The 16,896-nt window shown below is 41.5% G+C and overlaps 1 protein-coding gene across 1 annotated transcript in view; it reads right to left on the bottom strand.

Annotated features, from left to right (window-relative positions):
* tnr (tenascin R (restrictin, janusin)) overlaps positions 1–16,896 on the bottom strand; it is a 69,788-nt gene that overhangs the window by 47,704 nt on the left and 5,188 nt on the right. Inside the window, exons 5-12 of the mRNA XM_061084860.1 lie at positions 16,017–16,493; positions 11,298–11,417; positions 11,020–11,163; positions 8,553–8,668; positions 4,987–5,137; positions 1,974–2,152; positions 1,480–1,570; positions 870–970 (exon numbers count right to left, since the gene is read on the bottom strand). Of these exons, the coding sequence (XP_060940843.1) occupies positions 870–970; positions 1,480–1,570; positions 1,974–2,152; positions 4,987–5,137; positions 8,553–8,668; positions 11,020–11,163; positions 11,298–11,417; positions 16,017–16,493 (1,379 nt within the window). The remainder of the gene's footprint in view (positions 1–869; positions 971–1,479; positions 1,571–1,973; positions 2,153–4,986; positions 5,138–8,552; positions 8,669–11,019; positions 11,164–11,297; positions 11,418–16,016; positions 16,494–16,896) is intronic.

Raw genomic sequence — 16,896 nt, 5'->3', positions numbered from 1 at the left:
TGTAAGCATAGGTCCTAAAAGCTGAAAGACACTTAGTTTGAAACACTAGGTGTTGTTATGAGCCATATCAACCCATAGTTAATAAATGTGATATATTAAGTTTGTGTTTTGTGTTTCATCAAAGAACAGTCATATCATTTAGTTAAGAGCTAAAAAACTCATTTAGATTTGCAATGTCTCTTTAACAGCTTCTGTCTTTATCCTGCTTTGCTGATGGCTGATAAAATAAACAGTTAACTCTAACTATTGGCCCAGGATGATATTTGGCTCTCTGTCAACACTTTGCAGAATCGTGAGGCTGAATAAATTTGCAGTGCTAAAAGGCATCAGGGCGGACTGGCTTCGTAAGTCTGGGTGTGTAGTTAGTGAGCCCTGCAAATATCACTGGAACTACTGAGAGAAACATCATGATTTACTACATTTAAATTCAGAGTGAAACATTCAGCAATCACTTGTGCCCACTTGGGTCTTTTTTATCTTTCTCATTATTGACAATCACAAAGCAGACTTAAAACCTGTTTTCAGGGCGAGTGATGTGGAAAGGGTCAAGAGAGGGTGGATAAGGTCATGGGACTGACGATTAATTATCAAAACTTTACAAAACTGACATCATTGGCATATGCTTGGTCATTATCAGTATAATCCACAACATGTAAAACCAACATTTCTAAGGAGAGTCCTATTTTGAAAGGATTAGCATGAGTAGCTTCCAGTGGTGGTAGAGGAATTTAGATTTTTTTAACCTAATTGAATGTTCCTATCAGACCATTCAATTTCATACATTTTCAAGCAGTGCACTCATGTGTTACATGTAAAATCCTAAGCTCCAAAAATAAAAAAGGATGAATATTCAGCTCATGTCTAATTACCTCTGCTTCACTGTTATCCCATTCGAGCTCGAGGTTGGTGGAGGTCTTGGACACGAGCCGCAGGTTCTTGGGGGCATCAATTTCTGAGAAGAACGATAAAGCTGACAATGTTGGGGACACTGAGACCAATTCTCAGGGATTGTGAACAAGCAAACGTCAGCAGTTTGAACAGATACAGACACAGTTTGTAGCAATCTGTCCTTTACTTGACTGAATCTATATCTGCGATGATTAAAACTACAACAGGATATCATCAGGTATCAAGAGGATCCTACTTCAGTTTAAAAATGTTGAAGTGGACAATTTAGTAAATTTTAATCTTGGTTGTAGTTGAAAACAAAGTCATTTTGATTTAGCTGTTTGCGCTGAAAACAAATGAAGATGATGTTTTCACAAATTTTATAGGAGACAAAATATCCCATTGAACAGATGGTAGCTACAGTATCACAAAGTGTAGGGTGTGCTATGGGCCATATGTCATTTAGTGTTATTTTTCTCGAGGTAGGCACTGCACAGTCACACACACACACTCACACACTCAACCCCCCCCCCCCCCCCCCCCCCCACACACACACCACTATCACCACATCTGCTCGCTGTCAGACCTCACCGGTTGTGAACTCTGTGGAAATGGATCCGCTCTCGTTTCCTTTCCTCAATCCTCTGACAGACACTTCGTAACGAGAGCCAGGGCGCAGAACCTGAGGCGGCAAAAAAACAACAGAGGCGGTTCAGTCCCCCTAATCTATTGCATGGATTTTCCCCTTTGTTTTTGTTTTATCTCTAGACACAGAAGGCAAGGGGACTGGGAGATTAGATTATTTAATAAGCATGACAAATGTGCGGACACACACACACACACACGCACATGTTGTGAGGACAATTTAATAACCTCAAAGTCAACTCACACTCCAAAGAAAAACGTTGAAGTTGTGAACACAGGTGAGTCCAGGTACTTGATGATTAGATCTGTAACTTTAGGACATGAGGAATTGTGTGCGCGCGCGCGCGCGCACGCACACACACACACACACACACACACACACACACACACACACACACACACACACACACACACACACACACACACACACACACACTCACCTGCAGTGAATACTGGCTGAGTGTGGGCTGGAGGCGGAAGGTGGTCCGTGGCCCCTCACCTCCCACGAGGCCATAACGCAGTACAATCTGATCGATCTTGGTTTTTGGAGGTGTCCACTCCACGAACGCCACCGTGTCTGACACATCCCGCACAATCAGCTGAGTTGGGCCATCAATCACTGGGAAAGGAGCAAGTATTGAGAGCCGGTTTGTTATGATCAAGGCAGAACCACTGGGGTATTATCAAGTTGTCAACCTTTCCATCTAAAGCTGCAATACGTTCTGACAAGAGCTCGGTTTTTCTTGTCAGACCAAGACAAATTTGGGTTCAATAAGACAATGCTTTGGTCTCTTTTCATTGGTTGACTGTGAAGTAAAGGAGGTAGAGGTTTCAGATGTCTACAAGTAACAAGTTCTGACTTAAAACGTCTCATTAGAAAGATTTTAAATAATCAATAATGTGATGTAGATTTAAAAATAAAATGGCAGCAGTTAAGTATCCCATTTGTGAAGCTGGATCAATATTCCGTTTAAACATGGCCAATCAAAAACAGACCAATAAGTAATTGATTCATCAGAAAAAGTTTCAGCTCTGCTCTGATGAATTTAGTCTACAAAAGTAAAGAAACTTCTCAAAACTAAATCTTGTCCAACTACAAGTAGCTATAAACAGCCTTGGCCTATATAATGCAGAGTCTTGGCCAAATTATGATTAAATGAAACAGAATTAAAGACTAAGTTTGATGCCAAATTCTGCTTTGGACTAATTTCAGTCAACATTCAGGGATGCTAAAATGGAGAACTTCAAAAAAAAAGAAAAAGAAGAAAGTTCATGTCAGTGCTTCAAGCTTTTGCAGCAGAGCTGTAGATGTGGATTTCTTATCAGAAAACCAACTGGCATGTAAAACCTTATCAGAGCTGACGCACACTGAGGCAATGGGCTGTATCTATGCAAGGTGCAAACCACCAGCCGTGATTTAAGTTTCTCCAAGAGGGAATTGCTGGAAAACAACATTCGCTGGGAGTGAAGAGCTGGAAACTCACCGGGTGTGACGAGAGGAAACCAACTTCCCACTTTGACACTTAAGACTATATCTACAAGCTTCATTGTTAGAGTATCAGTGCCAATATAGAGGAATTTCAGTCAGAGTAACGGGTTGTGTAGAGAATGTGATAATTAGCACTCTGTTTCATTAACCTCTTAATTACCTCTTCCCACAAAAGCTCTGGTGTGACATCTGTTGCTTTAGCAGATGTCTTGGTACATGCAGGTGCTTTTGATTTTCACACTTTCTTGATGAAGGAAGCTCAAAGCTTCATTTGAAATGACATTCACACCTAGTTTACAATATATAATTAGAATAACTATCCAATAATGTCTGGAAAAAGGAGACATACCTTATTCAATGTTTAACATGAGTGTTTTAAATTGAAAGCACCACACTGTTCTGAGATAGCATTACCATTCTGCCGCTGCAGGCCCCAGGGGGGGAACTCATGCGAATGGCATATTTCACATAAAGAGCAAAACAGGACCGATGTTCTCCTTTAACGTCTTTCATTCAGTGCCTGGGATCTAAATGAGTCCCCCACTCAGGCTTGACATATCACAGGTCCACCCTGATCCTTGATGTATTAGAAATTGGCCCCCTGGGTCTCGTCCTAGAAAACATCCTGCGGAAGACGCTCGCCGAGAAGCGGTTCTCTCGTCAGCTGTCCTCTCCCTCCGGTTTTATCTGCGACTCTTCCTCACGCTCTTCCTCCGTCCCCGGGGGAAGGATAAATCTTTGTTCTAAATAATTGAGTAACTTCAAATTTGTCTTTTTCTCTTTCTTTATCCAATAAGGTGACCTGCAGTGGGTCGCCATGAAAAATGTATGAGGGCGTGACATGAATTATTAATCCATACTTAATTACAACCCCCCCGAAATGAACGAAGACTTGACAGGAAATTGATGGTGTTTTGACTGCGGACATCAAGAGTTTGAATTGTTATGGATGAGGTTTGAATTGGATCTATTACATCTGTCTGACCTGTGTCAGCCGGGTGAGGAGTGGGGGCGATACCTCTATGAGGTTTACATCAGGGACATCGATGGTGGCAGTGACAGATATGTCAAGGTGACACTCACCGCCTGGGTTTTTTCTATCGAGGTGTGTGAGTCAAATCCTGATCCTCAACAGTTTAATCAATTACTCATGTAAATTGATTATCAAGCCAAACAGGTTTCCAGCTCCAGGTCTTGTTTGCTCTCTATTGTATAATCATTGGAAATTGAACACTGGGTTTGGTACTGTTGTTAGGACAAAACAAAACAAGCTTATAAATGTCACCTAGAGCTTAATCGACTAAACAAAAATGACTGTGTCTGACATCATACTTCTGCAACTGAACCAACCTCACTTCAGACCAGTGGGAATAACAACAGACAAAAAATAATTGCTCTAAATTTGAATGAAAATGTTTGTAATTGGGAGCCAATGACTCACAGTAAAAAGCTGGTGGGAAATTTAGTTTTTCTTTGGAATCTTTAACGTAACATTTTAGTCAACGGACCCTCGTTTTGCTCATGTGCTATAATGCGAAGTCACGCCTACCCAAGAGGAAACTTGTATATTAAATACATAATTTTACAGGAAGTACTATCATAAAAAAGACTTACTATCTTTTCTTTTATGGGACAAATTTGTTGCAAATCTATGAAACTTTCAAACTGATCCAAGAATCAACAGAAGAAACCCGTTTTCTTCTGACAATACACGTTTCCGAGTTATTATCCAAACTCAAAATTCAAATGAAAGCTACTTTATCTATCACTACTTTTTGTAGACTGAAGGGCAATCACACAGGAACAGCATGCACTATTGGATGTCTGCCACTTTCATAGTTATGAGATATCATTTTCCTTAAAACATTGTATTTGACAATGACTACGCAGGATTGAAATATGACATCAATCCACCAGATTTATGTTGATCATTTCAGAATCAGCTGATTTTAATTCATACGTACATGTTGAGATGGTGGCAGTGACTGGTTGACTTCGACCCTGATCTCGGAGCGCCACCAAGTTGACAGTATACTCCTCCCCCGGTCTCAAACCAGTCTGCACGAAGGAAGTGATGGTGCTGGGAAGCTGTGCCGTCATCCCTCCATCATTGTCCTGGGAACGAGACAGAAAGAGGCCATTTGATGAGAGGACACTGAAACTCTGCTGCACGTTGTTTGCATATTTTGAGTAAGCGTCGGCTAATGCTGGGAACAATCATTGGAGAAAAATAATCTGGCAGATAAAATAAAAATATCCTCACCAAGACGGGGTTGGTAATCCTGTATCCTAAAGTTATCAGGAGCAGGTGAAACTTCGTAAAAATGAAACTGATTCATCCCACACATTCCCATCGCCCCTCTCATCAAAGGCAGGTTAGTTATTGACAGACAGGTACGTCATTCAAACCGAAATAAATTATGAGGATTTCAATAAACAAGATAAAAAGTGTTTTTAAAAAAAAGTACAAACCCTACCTTTAAATATTGACATCTACCATTTAAATATTATAGTATCATGTGGCTGAATTCCATGCAGTACATTTTCTTCACAATATACTGAGGTTTATTTTCTATTAACTAATTTGTGAGCTTCTTGATGGTTTGGCACATTAACTTCCAAAACCATGTTACTTGGCAAAAATTAGTTATGTGCGCCACAGTGCTATTTGTCTGTTCTGCAGAGGCAGCACTCTGTACACTTCCAAAGACCTGTCACTCATCCATACGGAGCCCCTGCTATTCCCAGCTGTTCTCAGAGAGCCAGTGTTGCACATGCACTTCCTGCCGATAGACAGATGTTCCACCTACTGCTGCTCCGAGGTCCCCACAGGCCTGCGCCACCAAGGCTCATATTAAAAGAGAATATATAGCAGCTTGCTACTTCCCTGATTCCGATCTGTGATTAGAGATGTACCGTTTAATCAGCTCAACTAAATTACCAGGCTGGGCAGCAACACACAACGCTAATGATCCGATAACAAGTGGTGTTCAATCTCAATAACAATACGGTTAAATGAAGGTAATGCTAAATTATAACGAAATGAATCACTGTGACTGTACATCCTACTCACATCTCCTGTGTCGTTTTGCTCATAATTACTCATCAGTCTCCCCACTGACAAGCTTCCTCAGATAAGCAATTACAAATCGTCTTGTGGAGGTATTTTTATTACTTTAATTAGATTGTACCCGAGTGCGGATGTAGAACCTTTTAACTAAATGTTCAAACCTAGTATAAATCAGCATGTATTGGTCACATATTCAGTTAATTTAGTTTTTCCATGTGTATCAAAAAGTGGTGAGAGGTGATCTGAAAAATTCTTATGATATTTGATTGGAAATGTGTTATTGCAATGATTTATTTCTCAATCACTGAAAAAATGGAATGCAGCACATTTCTTGTAATTACTTTGTATTTACAGAAATATTGAAATAAATAAATAATGAGCACATAATTGGGTATCTTTTATGTGTACAAATGTGTAAGAGATTGTCTGGCATTCTTCCTTATGCGTTTGGAGAGTAATGGGGAAGATCAAAGTGTTCCCCAGTGGACAAAACCCATTAACTGTGCAGAGAACCGTCCGTGGATCTTCCAGAGCGATGGGGACATTGTTTGTGGAAAATACATCACTGTTGACTTTTTAAAGGTAATTAAATAGTAATGAGAAATACAGTTAATACATTTTTCCCCTTTCTTTATTTTAGAGTTTGATATTTCACTTTAAGAACAGGAGTTGTTGATTTCACATTAAGATCAAGATCAAGATTAAGATGGAATGCTCTCACTCAAAACCCTGCGCTTGCCCTCTAACAGCCCCTTTTGTGCTTGGATTTGCTCTGCTTGTGCTCAATCTGTGCATTGTCATCGTTGTGGTTGTGTTAGCTGCACTTCTTCGACGTTCCTGGGTGGATCATGCACACCAGTACACGACTCTAAATTTAATTCGTCAACACTATACATGGCAGTCTACTGGCTGGGGAATTCTGACAGACTCCTTGCACAAAAAACATAGAGGAGAAGTGAGAGAACAGGAAATCTGTCCAAGCAATAAAATATCTGAGTGGGAGCACACAGTTTGAGCACGAGCAGAGCAAAACTAAGCATGAGCAGGGGCGATTTGAGTACGAGCACAGGGCTTAGATTGAAAGCAAATTCTTTAAATGTATATACAGTAATGAATGTACGTTCCCTGTAGCTTCCCTGTATTCTCCATTCATCTACCTATTGTTTCAGAGATTTTCCCTTTTATCAATTGCAAGAATCCCATATATGATCTATTGGAGGATATTTTGGTTCTGGTGCTGTAAACGTTGGCTGTATGCCATTGCTGCATTGTAACGTCAGATATCTACTGTAGGTGTTAGCTTTGGGTTCTGGCGCTCACCCTCCCCCCTTCTGTCACTGTCTCCGTTTCCTTCTTACAGAGCAGTGAGTTCAGTGTTTGTTCACATAGGCCAAGGCTTTCATGCCTACTTCCATTACCAGATTGTCAAAATTCAAAATCCCCATTGCTGGATGCGATCCACAGGTGGCGGGGCTGCCAACTCATAATATGATTTCCCCCGTGGCAACAGTAAGGAGGGGGAAAAGCAAGGGGAGACAGAGGGAGGGGCGAAACCGACAGAGAGGAGGAGGAGGAGGAGGAGAGAGGTGATGGAAACAGAATGGGAGTGGAGCGAAGGAGGGTTGGACATCTCCACCAAAAAGTGGTGGATGGTAAACAAGAGATAAAAGGGAAAGGGTGAGGGGATGAAAGATGGATAGAGGAAGAGCTGGTAGAGGAGAAAAGGAGGCAATTAATTGAAATCAGGAGGACCGCAGCTTGTTTTCATCTAGAAACGCTCTTTCCTTACAAGGGCTTGAAATAAATACATTAAAAAACGTCTTCACATCAGATTTAGTGCTTGGAGCCTAGCCGGACCAAAGGATATCTCCCCCTGAGAACACCTTAAAGGAGAAAACCAATTACTGTGAGAGGGCATGAGATTAGAGTGCTGAGACGACCTGAGTTTACAGCAGTGAATTGGAAAGAGAAATCTTTTTTCTTTCTGCCTTTCAACCTGGCCCTGCTACGGTTTTTACGAAAGGGTTATTCTGGAAAAGGGTTTAATGGCTCATCCATCTAATAGCCAATAAGCTTAAGACAATCCACTTGTCTAATTCGGTATCGGGGCCCCAAGAAAACCCAGGAAAGTCTATCCAGTTATTTTTCTTCTTTTTGCAACACATTACTTTTAAAAAAGTGAAAAAAATTAAATTCTTAACAGTTTTACCTATTTTATGTTAATATTATTAGTTAGAAACTTTTCTTAAAGACTACTAACAGGACAGGGGCAATTCAGGGGCCTTTCCCATTTCAGCTGGGTTCCTCCTGGCAACTAGATCTGCCCCTGCCATGAGGGATACTTTGAGTAAAATAGAAACTCCAATGTTTTGTGTGTTTGGGGGGGGGGGGGGGGGGGCAGTAGGCAGTATTACAACAGGATGAACACATTCACCAAGTTCTCACACAGCTTTTTTCTACCTTGGGAATGAAGCTGATCTCCCATCCATCGAAGGAATAGAAGAAGGGTTGCCAGTGGACCTCCACCGACGTCTCTGTGATGGATTTGAAGAGTAAACCGTCCGGATTGGAGAGATCTGGAGAGTTAACCAGAGACAAATTATTGTTCTTCAACCGCCCACACAGCCCATGAATCACAACTCAATCTAATGCTGGCCGTGTCCGACGCTGGACGTTTCGCTTTTAAATCCCTATTTGTGATCTGTTGTCACGCGTTAGTTTTCTTGATTTTGATCATGAGTGATGCTGCTCTCGTATACTGACTCTACGGGATTTTTTCCACTTTTACCAATTGAAATGTCATTTTGTTTAAAAACATATTTAAAACATGAACACAGGCTCTCCTCACTCAGACAAAACACTTTTTTTTTTTAGCTCAGATATGCATAATACTTTCTGAAGCCGGCCTGCATGCACCACTGATTCCATAACTCAGACTTTGATATTGCAAATTGCTCAAATGACTTTTTCCACAGGCAGATGGGTCCCTATGAATCACCCCGGATGATCAAATACAACATTTTATAATGAAGTTTTGCAAAGTCAACCCAACAATTCATATCATCACTGATAAATGGTTGCATAGGGTTTAAATGCCTTAAATTGCTTTTTACGACGCCAATTTCTATCACTGGAATTAAATTCAGTTATCTGTGAAAGGGGGGGAATAACATTAGCAGCAGAGACAGTGCTATCAAATTGTATCGGCTGTGTATCTGCCAGCTGTATGTGAGGCAATACAGTTTTCTGTTGCCAATGAAAATTAACTATAGCATATTCCTGGGCTGGAAGTAACTTAATTGAAAATGGAGGTGATGAAAATGCGTGTGAATGGACAAATGGAGCAGTAGAAATCGACATAAAACCGTAGTGATAAATGAACAAGTGCTGTGATTCATTTTAAGCCGATCTAATTGAAAGAGAACCTTTCTTATATGCATCACTCATCATTTACAACATAAAAGCTGTTCATTTTTATCTGAATTGGTGCTTACAAATTTAAACACCCACTCATTGAACCGATGACCAGCAGCAATGCTGGAGATTTTCATCCTTGGACTTTGATTATCACACTTCAATATGTTTTTCAGGCAGGAAAGGAAGGATTTAAATGTTGAATATCTGGTCAGATTAACCATTTAGTGCCTGTTTGAAATTTTTATTAAGCATTTTCCAAGAGATGTGAGGACATCTTCATCTCAGCAGCTTGATGCCCAGCTCCTCAAGTGACTGGCTGGTTGTTCCAGGAGAAAAAAGTTGTTTGTAGCTTTTTTATATTCTCATTTATGTATGAACTATTTATTTTAATATGATCAAATTCATTTTGGAAATTAACTTTGATTAAAGATTGTAAATCTTGCATAAGTTGCTGCTAGACTGAGGACACAACAGTGATGCTTCTTTGGAAATGTAAATGTAAAGTAAATGAGAATGAACAGAGGCAGCACGGTGCATATTAAATTCATTGTGATTTTTGATATACACCAACAGGACCTGTTTTTCCTAACCCAGCTTCAATAAAAAAAATTCCCCTACAATAAAACATCAAATACATGTTTCAAATCAATTGATAATTTATCACTCTATTTTTTGACTCATAAATATTTCATCACTGCCATTACTCACATTTTCATCGCTTCCATTTAACTTTTTTTTAAACTTCCATCCTTGACGCCACTTTCCTGAAACCATCGATTATATTTTATTGTTATGAATAAAAGAACAAAGAAACTGTGGAAACATGGCAAATCTAATTGATAAATCTTCACTACACTTTTCACTGTACATCCATTTTTACTGATCCATTTTTCCATCCATGTGCATTTTATCACCTGCATTTCTACCAATGATTCTTGGTTCCTTTTAAACCACTTTTCCCTTCGTGTCTCGATGTCAGGTCTGTTGACCTGGTGTGAACCCCACTGTGGAAAGTTGTTGTAAATCATAGGGTGTCAGACGGTACTCATAAATATGTGCGTGAGGGGGAATTGGAAACATAGCAGATGTTAGAGGCAGGATTCACAACCAGCTACACAGAGGAGCAGGTGCTGCTCTTTCTCTATTGACACTGAAAAGCATCTTTGGGATGATTTAACAGAGGGGGGGGGGTGAGAGACAGGTTGTGTGTCATGAATGACTGTTTGCTTGTATGAATGCATGAGCAATAGAGTACAAGACAGGATTATGAGAAAATCGACCAGGAGGTGGATCCATGATTTTCTCTTTCTTTCCTCAACATTGTGAGATGGGGCATTCTTCAACATTTTCATTGATTTCTCAGAGAATGGGTCGCAAATCTAGTGAATTTAAATGTGATTTCAGAAGGGGATGGTCTGCCTCTCTAGTCTGTTACAAACCAGACGTGGCTGCAGTGGAATATATTTACGCCTCTGTGGAAGCATTTTGTCAAGTTAAGGACTGCACTTACACGTCCAAACAGAAATGCTGTCAGGGACACTGATGCTGTTGTTAATGACGGAGAACACGTTGATGTTGTACTCTATGCCTGCCTCCAGGCCGGAGACAGTACAGGTGGTGATGTTGCCTGGGATCCTTAACTCTAGTTGCACACCTGAGAGAGAGAGAGAGAGACAGTTCAAAATATGCAAAGAGACAGGAATGCATCCTAAATATATATATATATATATATATATATATATATATACATATATGTGTATTTTTACTGCAATGTAGCTCTGTACTTACCTCCAGGGCTGCTTGGTGTGTAAGTCACCAGGAAATCTGTAATTATGACCGAGCCCTCCCACTCCAGGTCTATAGTGCGATCAGTCACCCCCCGGACCATCAAGTTCATGACAGGTGCCACTGTTTAAATGAAAAATAAAAACAATCTGGGTTTGAATATGTATTATTATCATTGACATTGTGTGCGTGTGTTTTAGTATCAGCAAATGTAACCCCTGTGTAAAACAGTGTTTTGGCGTGCCAGATATGGCAGAGTCTGTCCAATCAGATCCAGTCTATCCATCAGTATAAACTGATCCAGGATGAAGGCACACGGGAGAAAAACTAAAACACTCTTTCAAAAATATACTGGCAACCCATGACTCATAAATGTGGATGCATTTTAGTCATCGGGCTGTATATTTTAAATTTGGAGCATCAACTAAAAATCTCATTTCATTCTGAAATAGGAAACTCTGCAAATCTCCTGCCAAAGCTCAAACATAGTTGCATGCTTTAGGACATGACTGTGAGCATTGCAAAGGTTTAAAAATAAAGTAAGATTATAAATACAAAACCTCTGATATGGTCCTTCAGGCATTTACCAGATCCTGTGCCTGTTCACTTTAAGATAATCACACCTCACTCTCTGCAATCTGCTTTTTTAGCTGTATATATATATATATATGTATATATATATATATATAATGTCTGACTGCATTGTGAATGTGCATCCCTACCAGTAAAAGAGCCAGTGCTTGTGGAAACATGAGTCGTAAGTGTTAACATGAGCCGGGAGAAGCACTGTCACTCTTTCAGGCTGAAGAGGACAACATCAAGTCGTAAACCTGAGAGCTGGTGTGGAATGTCAATTCAGAGGGATAAACAAGTGTTTACAGCTCCCTCTGCCAAAAACAATGAGGAGGAAGAGGAGGAGCAGACAGGTGAAGGACATAAAGGAGGGGAGGACGAGACAGAAGGTGCAACCTGTTTTCATCTGAAGAGATGACGAGATGGATGCACAGAGGATAGAAGAGAACAGGAGAGGAGAGAGAGTAAAATAAGTCGAGATGAGGTGAGGACAACAAACAACTAATGCAGAAAGCTGGTTCAAAAAGAAAGAGAGAGAGAAGAGTAAAAAAACAGGGAGTGTGATGATGTGATAAACGACCTCCCACCCTATCATCATCTCTACACACATCCTGTGATACAGGACTTCACAGCATAGCACAGATGACTCCCTGGGGAACATTTGGACACTTAAGTAGCCGTTTCAGCTACTTCCTCACACCCTCGACAGATGGCTGCATTCTCTACTGGAGCTGGCTGCTTTCGAAACAGTGAACCTGCACTGGGGACATCTCCTGCAGCATTCACTCGGCTTTATTTCATCAACTGGACTCGGCCTCGTCAAGTATGTGAAGTAAATAACGAGTGAAAAGAAGGAGCAATAATCCGCGGGGTGGGAGAGGAGTGATTGAATGAGGTCATGCAGGAGGCTGAGGAGACGAGCTTCTTGAAAGTAAAGACATTAACTCGGATAGAGAGCGAAGGGCAGACTCAAGTGAGCTCGCTGGAAAAGGTTGCTCTGAAAAGCCAGTTGAGACCGTTGAAGCTGAAGTCTCTGACTTTGCACTTCAGATACAGCAAGGACTTGTTTCATCATCCCACTGTTTGTTGCTATGTGAAAGGTCACCGACGGCCGGTTAATCTGAATGCAAATACTTGTTTACTCAATTAAAATCGTGGCCCTGGAGAGAGGAACGACATAACATCCTATCAACACTACTGATTGCAGAATATCAAGAGAGTCCCTGACCTTTGTGGCTGGGAAAGTTTCCCAGTCCCCAGTTTCTCGTGTGACCTCTTTTATTTTCAGTTTTGTTCATCTAGCTCAAAACATGTAGGATGAGTTTAAAGGACGAAGTTGGCACCAACAAGCTGCTCCACCCAGGTAAAAATCTTCAAACCAGATAGATAGGTACACATACCAAAAGCCATGCAATTGTGAATGATGCAATATGCTCCTGTAGAAGCCACGAGTCTATGAGACCAACTGTGTTTTAAGACAAAACATGTTTTATCCGCAATGTCGAGGACAAATACTACATTACCATCAATCCTCCTTGAATTGTTGGCAGTAAATCAGTTTCTCCGGATAGTTCCAGGGTTCATCTGTGAAGGTTCATCTTCATTTCGAGTATTTTTTCTATGCATTTTGTGTTTTTGGATACCACCGTCTTTCTCAGTCTTCTGCATTTTGCCCCTCACCTGTTTCCTGGGCCTAACACCTTCATCGCCGCACACTGCTGATAGAACTCTCAAACTAATTCCTGCTGCTCAAGGTCTTTGTCTTCTTGTATTCGTCTGACTCGCTGAAGGTTGTTCAAGAATCTTGCCCGGGAGTCTTAAAGTCTCATTAGGTTTCATCAGTGTGCCATCATCGGCAGACGCAGCAAAAATCTACTCAACTAAAACCTTGACAGCAAAACGCAGAGCAACGCCTCTGACAACAGAGGTCGGTGCATCATTAGAAGACTAACTTACCTCCAAGCTACTTCGTGTAATGGTGTTGCTCTAGTTAATTTGCTCAACCCGACTAAATTTTAACTTTCGCTCTAAATTGAAACACTTTTGAGTTTATGTATATGATATAAGTTGTCTTGACTTTCCTCCATAATAACCGTCAAACTGCTCCTGCTGCTTTGTGAGTACCGTTGCTTGTTTGTTGCCTGTAAATATCGGGAAAAAATATGTCCCTGAACAGCTAAGTTTGGCTAAAACCCTTCCCCAAAAAGAATTTCAAATTCTCTTTCTCTTCGCACACTCTGCTAAAATGGAAAAGAGAAGTGAAGTAGCTGTTTGGTAAAAAAAAAAAAAAAAAAAATCTTTGTCAAATCTTTGTCAAAACAGTTGCAGTAGGTTGCTCATGATGTGTGTTTTGTAGTAGTTTAATCCTCGAATGGCACAATTGATGAAAACAAAGCCACTTCATTATTTGTCTATATTTATTACAGTAAGGCTTCTAAGCTGCTTTTTTCATTTACTGCAAATAAAAAGCCGCATTGTTCAGATAAACTTGATTGATGCTACGCAGCAGAGTAAGGCAATAAAAAATGCCAATCGACTCGGCCTTTCAGAGCGGCGTCACAACGCTGACATCCACAGACAAATGTAAATGTCAGTTGTCACCAACGGCTTCACTCGGAGGATGTCAACAAAGGGAGAATGCCGCTGATATTTGCCCAATGTGACATCAGCACTCATGGAGGTGATCGTGGAATCCCTCTGCTGTCAAGATTAAATGCCACTAGAGTGTGGATATATTTTCATGTACAGAAAATACATGGATTGATATATTTTCCTCCGTTCATGAAAATAATTTCCTCTATAGGTCGCCATGATTTAAGCAAATAGCATTCCATTTTCTTTAACATAAAACACTGAAGTCAGTCACCCTATAGGACTCTGGAAACTGAACTGCTTCATTTTGTATTCAGCAAACTGCCCCCTACAAGTATTGGCTATTTAGCCTCTAATTGCAAAGAAATAAGCCATCCACACTCCCTCACTTGGTGTGGAAATTAAATCGGGCAGCACTGAGGAATCAGCCTTGGTAATATGATTTGCGGTCCCTGTCTTTCTCTCACACGCTCCTCTGTCTGTGCTCATTTGTCTCCTTGTTGACAGCTGCTTTAAAATGGAAGAGGAGGATCTGATATTTGGGCGTGAAGAGCTGCCGCCGAACAAAGGCGAGCGTGGGCTCACAAGCCGCCTCAGCTGCAGCGGCTAATGTGGCACTTCTCTATACCTGGACGGGTGTGACTTTTGACAAATGAAGGCAGTTACAGCTTCTGCTGTCAGGGAGGGCCCACACCTGCATTGAAGCACAGGCAGGGGTTTCTCTACCTCCTGAGCCACAGCCGCCAATAACACACCGAAGACACGCAGCAAAAGGACTGGGTCGGAACCGAACCTGCAGCCATTGTAAGAGTGCTCAAGCTGGAGCAGTAAATGCAAAGAAAGGGCAAACATTTGCTGTTTTTTGCTCTAAATTGTGAGTATTTTCTGTTTTTGTCCTTTTTGTCTTACGATGTCTCTTCGGGCCTTAGATACTTGTGGTGGACATAGACATTTTATAGACTAAACCTAATTAATTAGCTGAGTGGTGCTAGAGCCATAACTGTATGTATTCGACAGATGGTGTTTACACAAAGATGCTGCACCACACCTTTTGATCGTAAATCTATGGAAATCCAGTCCAAGCATCATATTTGTGACATCTAACAATGTGAGAACATCCAAAGCAACATTTAATAAGAGCAGCTCAGAGGGGAAAGTGTTTGTTGGTGTTGTTTATCAGGTGGAATCATTTTGTTTTACTATATGTAGAGGTTTTCCCTCACTGTAAGTAAAGGAGATTATTCTGGACTGTAATGTAAATAGTACATTCAAGTAACAGTATCAACCATTCATGACCAGAACACCCACTTCATCCAGAAACCTGCCTACACTCTTCGAGGGTCACACTGTGTCATTGTGAAATCTGTTTAGGCCGGATGGCTGCTCTGAGTTACTTGGTTGTTCTCAGACTGACAGCGAGTGTTCAGGGAGGACAACTTCTTTGCCCAGAGTTTCTCCTCCAGGGACCTGAACTGCAAATGTCGGACAAGCTACATTTTGTGCTTGACAACAGTCGGAGGATTAAACTGCTGTGAAGAAGAGAAAGTAGTCGCCTACCGGAGTTACAGTCATCCCCAGCGAAGCCGTCCTGGCAGACACAGAAGCCCTCCTTGCAGACTCCCTTCTTGCTGCAGTTGTTGGCGCAGTACACCAGCGAGCAGTCCTCGCCCACGTAGCCGGGCCGGCACTGGCACGTCCCGTTGATGCAGAGCCCCTGGTCCGAGCAGTCGTTGAGACACCTCCCGACCATGCAATCCTCGCCGGTGAAGGACTCCTCGCACACGCACTCCCCGTCGATGCACAACCCGCGGCCCGAGCAGTCCGAGGGGCACCGCGGCTCGGAGCAGTTGTCGCCTCCGAAGTCCCGGTCGCACACGCACTCCCCTTCGATGCACACGCCTTGGCCGGAACAGTCGTCCTGGCAGCGGGGCTCGGAGCAGTTTTTGCCGCTCCAACCTTCCTCACAGATGCAGCCGCATAAGTCGAAGCTGAAGCTGCCGTGGCCACCGCAGCCGGGGACAAAGTCCAAACGACCTGGGAGAAAAGCACATGTCATTTGGCAAAATAATTCAACACACAAACAATCTCCAACACGATCATCCTCAAAGGAATATTACACCCTATTGGGTTACATGACATTTTCTTCCTTTTCTAAGAAGACAATAATAATAAATTCTGATTAATCTACACTTCAAGAATTTAATTATAACACATTTCTAATCTGCTTCATGTCTAGCACCCTGGATTTTAGACACAGTATCAAGACATCAATGAAAACCTGTCTCATTTCTATCCTGCCATCGTCCTCCACAGCTGAGCATTTCATCCTCATTCGGATTCAGATTGTCACTGCTGCGAATAATCATATTCTCACCGCAGAGACGGAGCACTTTCAGAACTTATTTGAATGGGGTAATGGTGTCAAATGAGCAGATCC

Source organism: Limanda limanda, chromosome 13 (assembly GCF_963576545.1).
Source record: "Limanda limanda chromosome 13, fLimLim1.1, whole genome shotgun sequence".
NCBI lineage: Eukaryota > Metazoa > Chordata > Actinopteri > Pleuronectiformes > Pleuronectidae > Limanda > Limanda limanda.
Note: the sequence above shows the minus strand (reverse complement) of the source record. Positions and strands in the feature narration are given on the sequence as shown.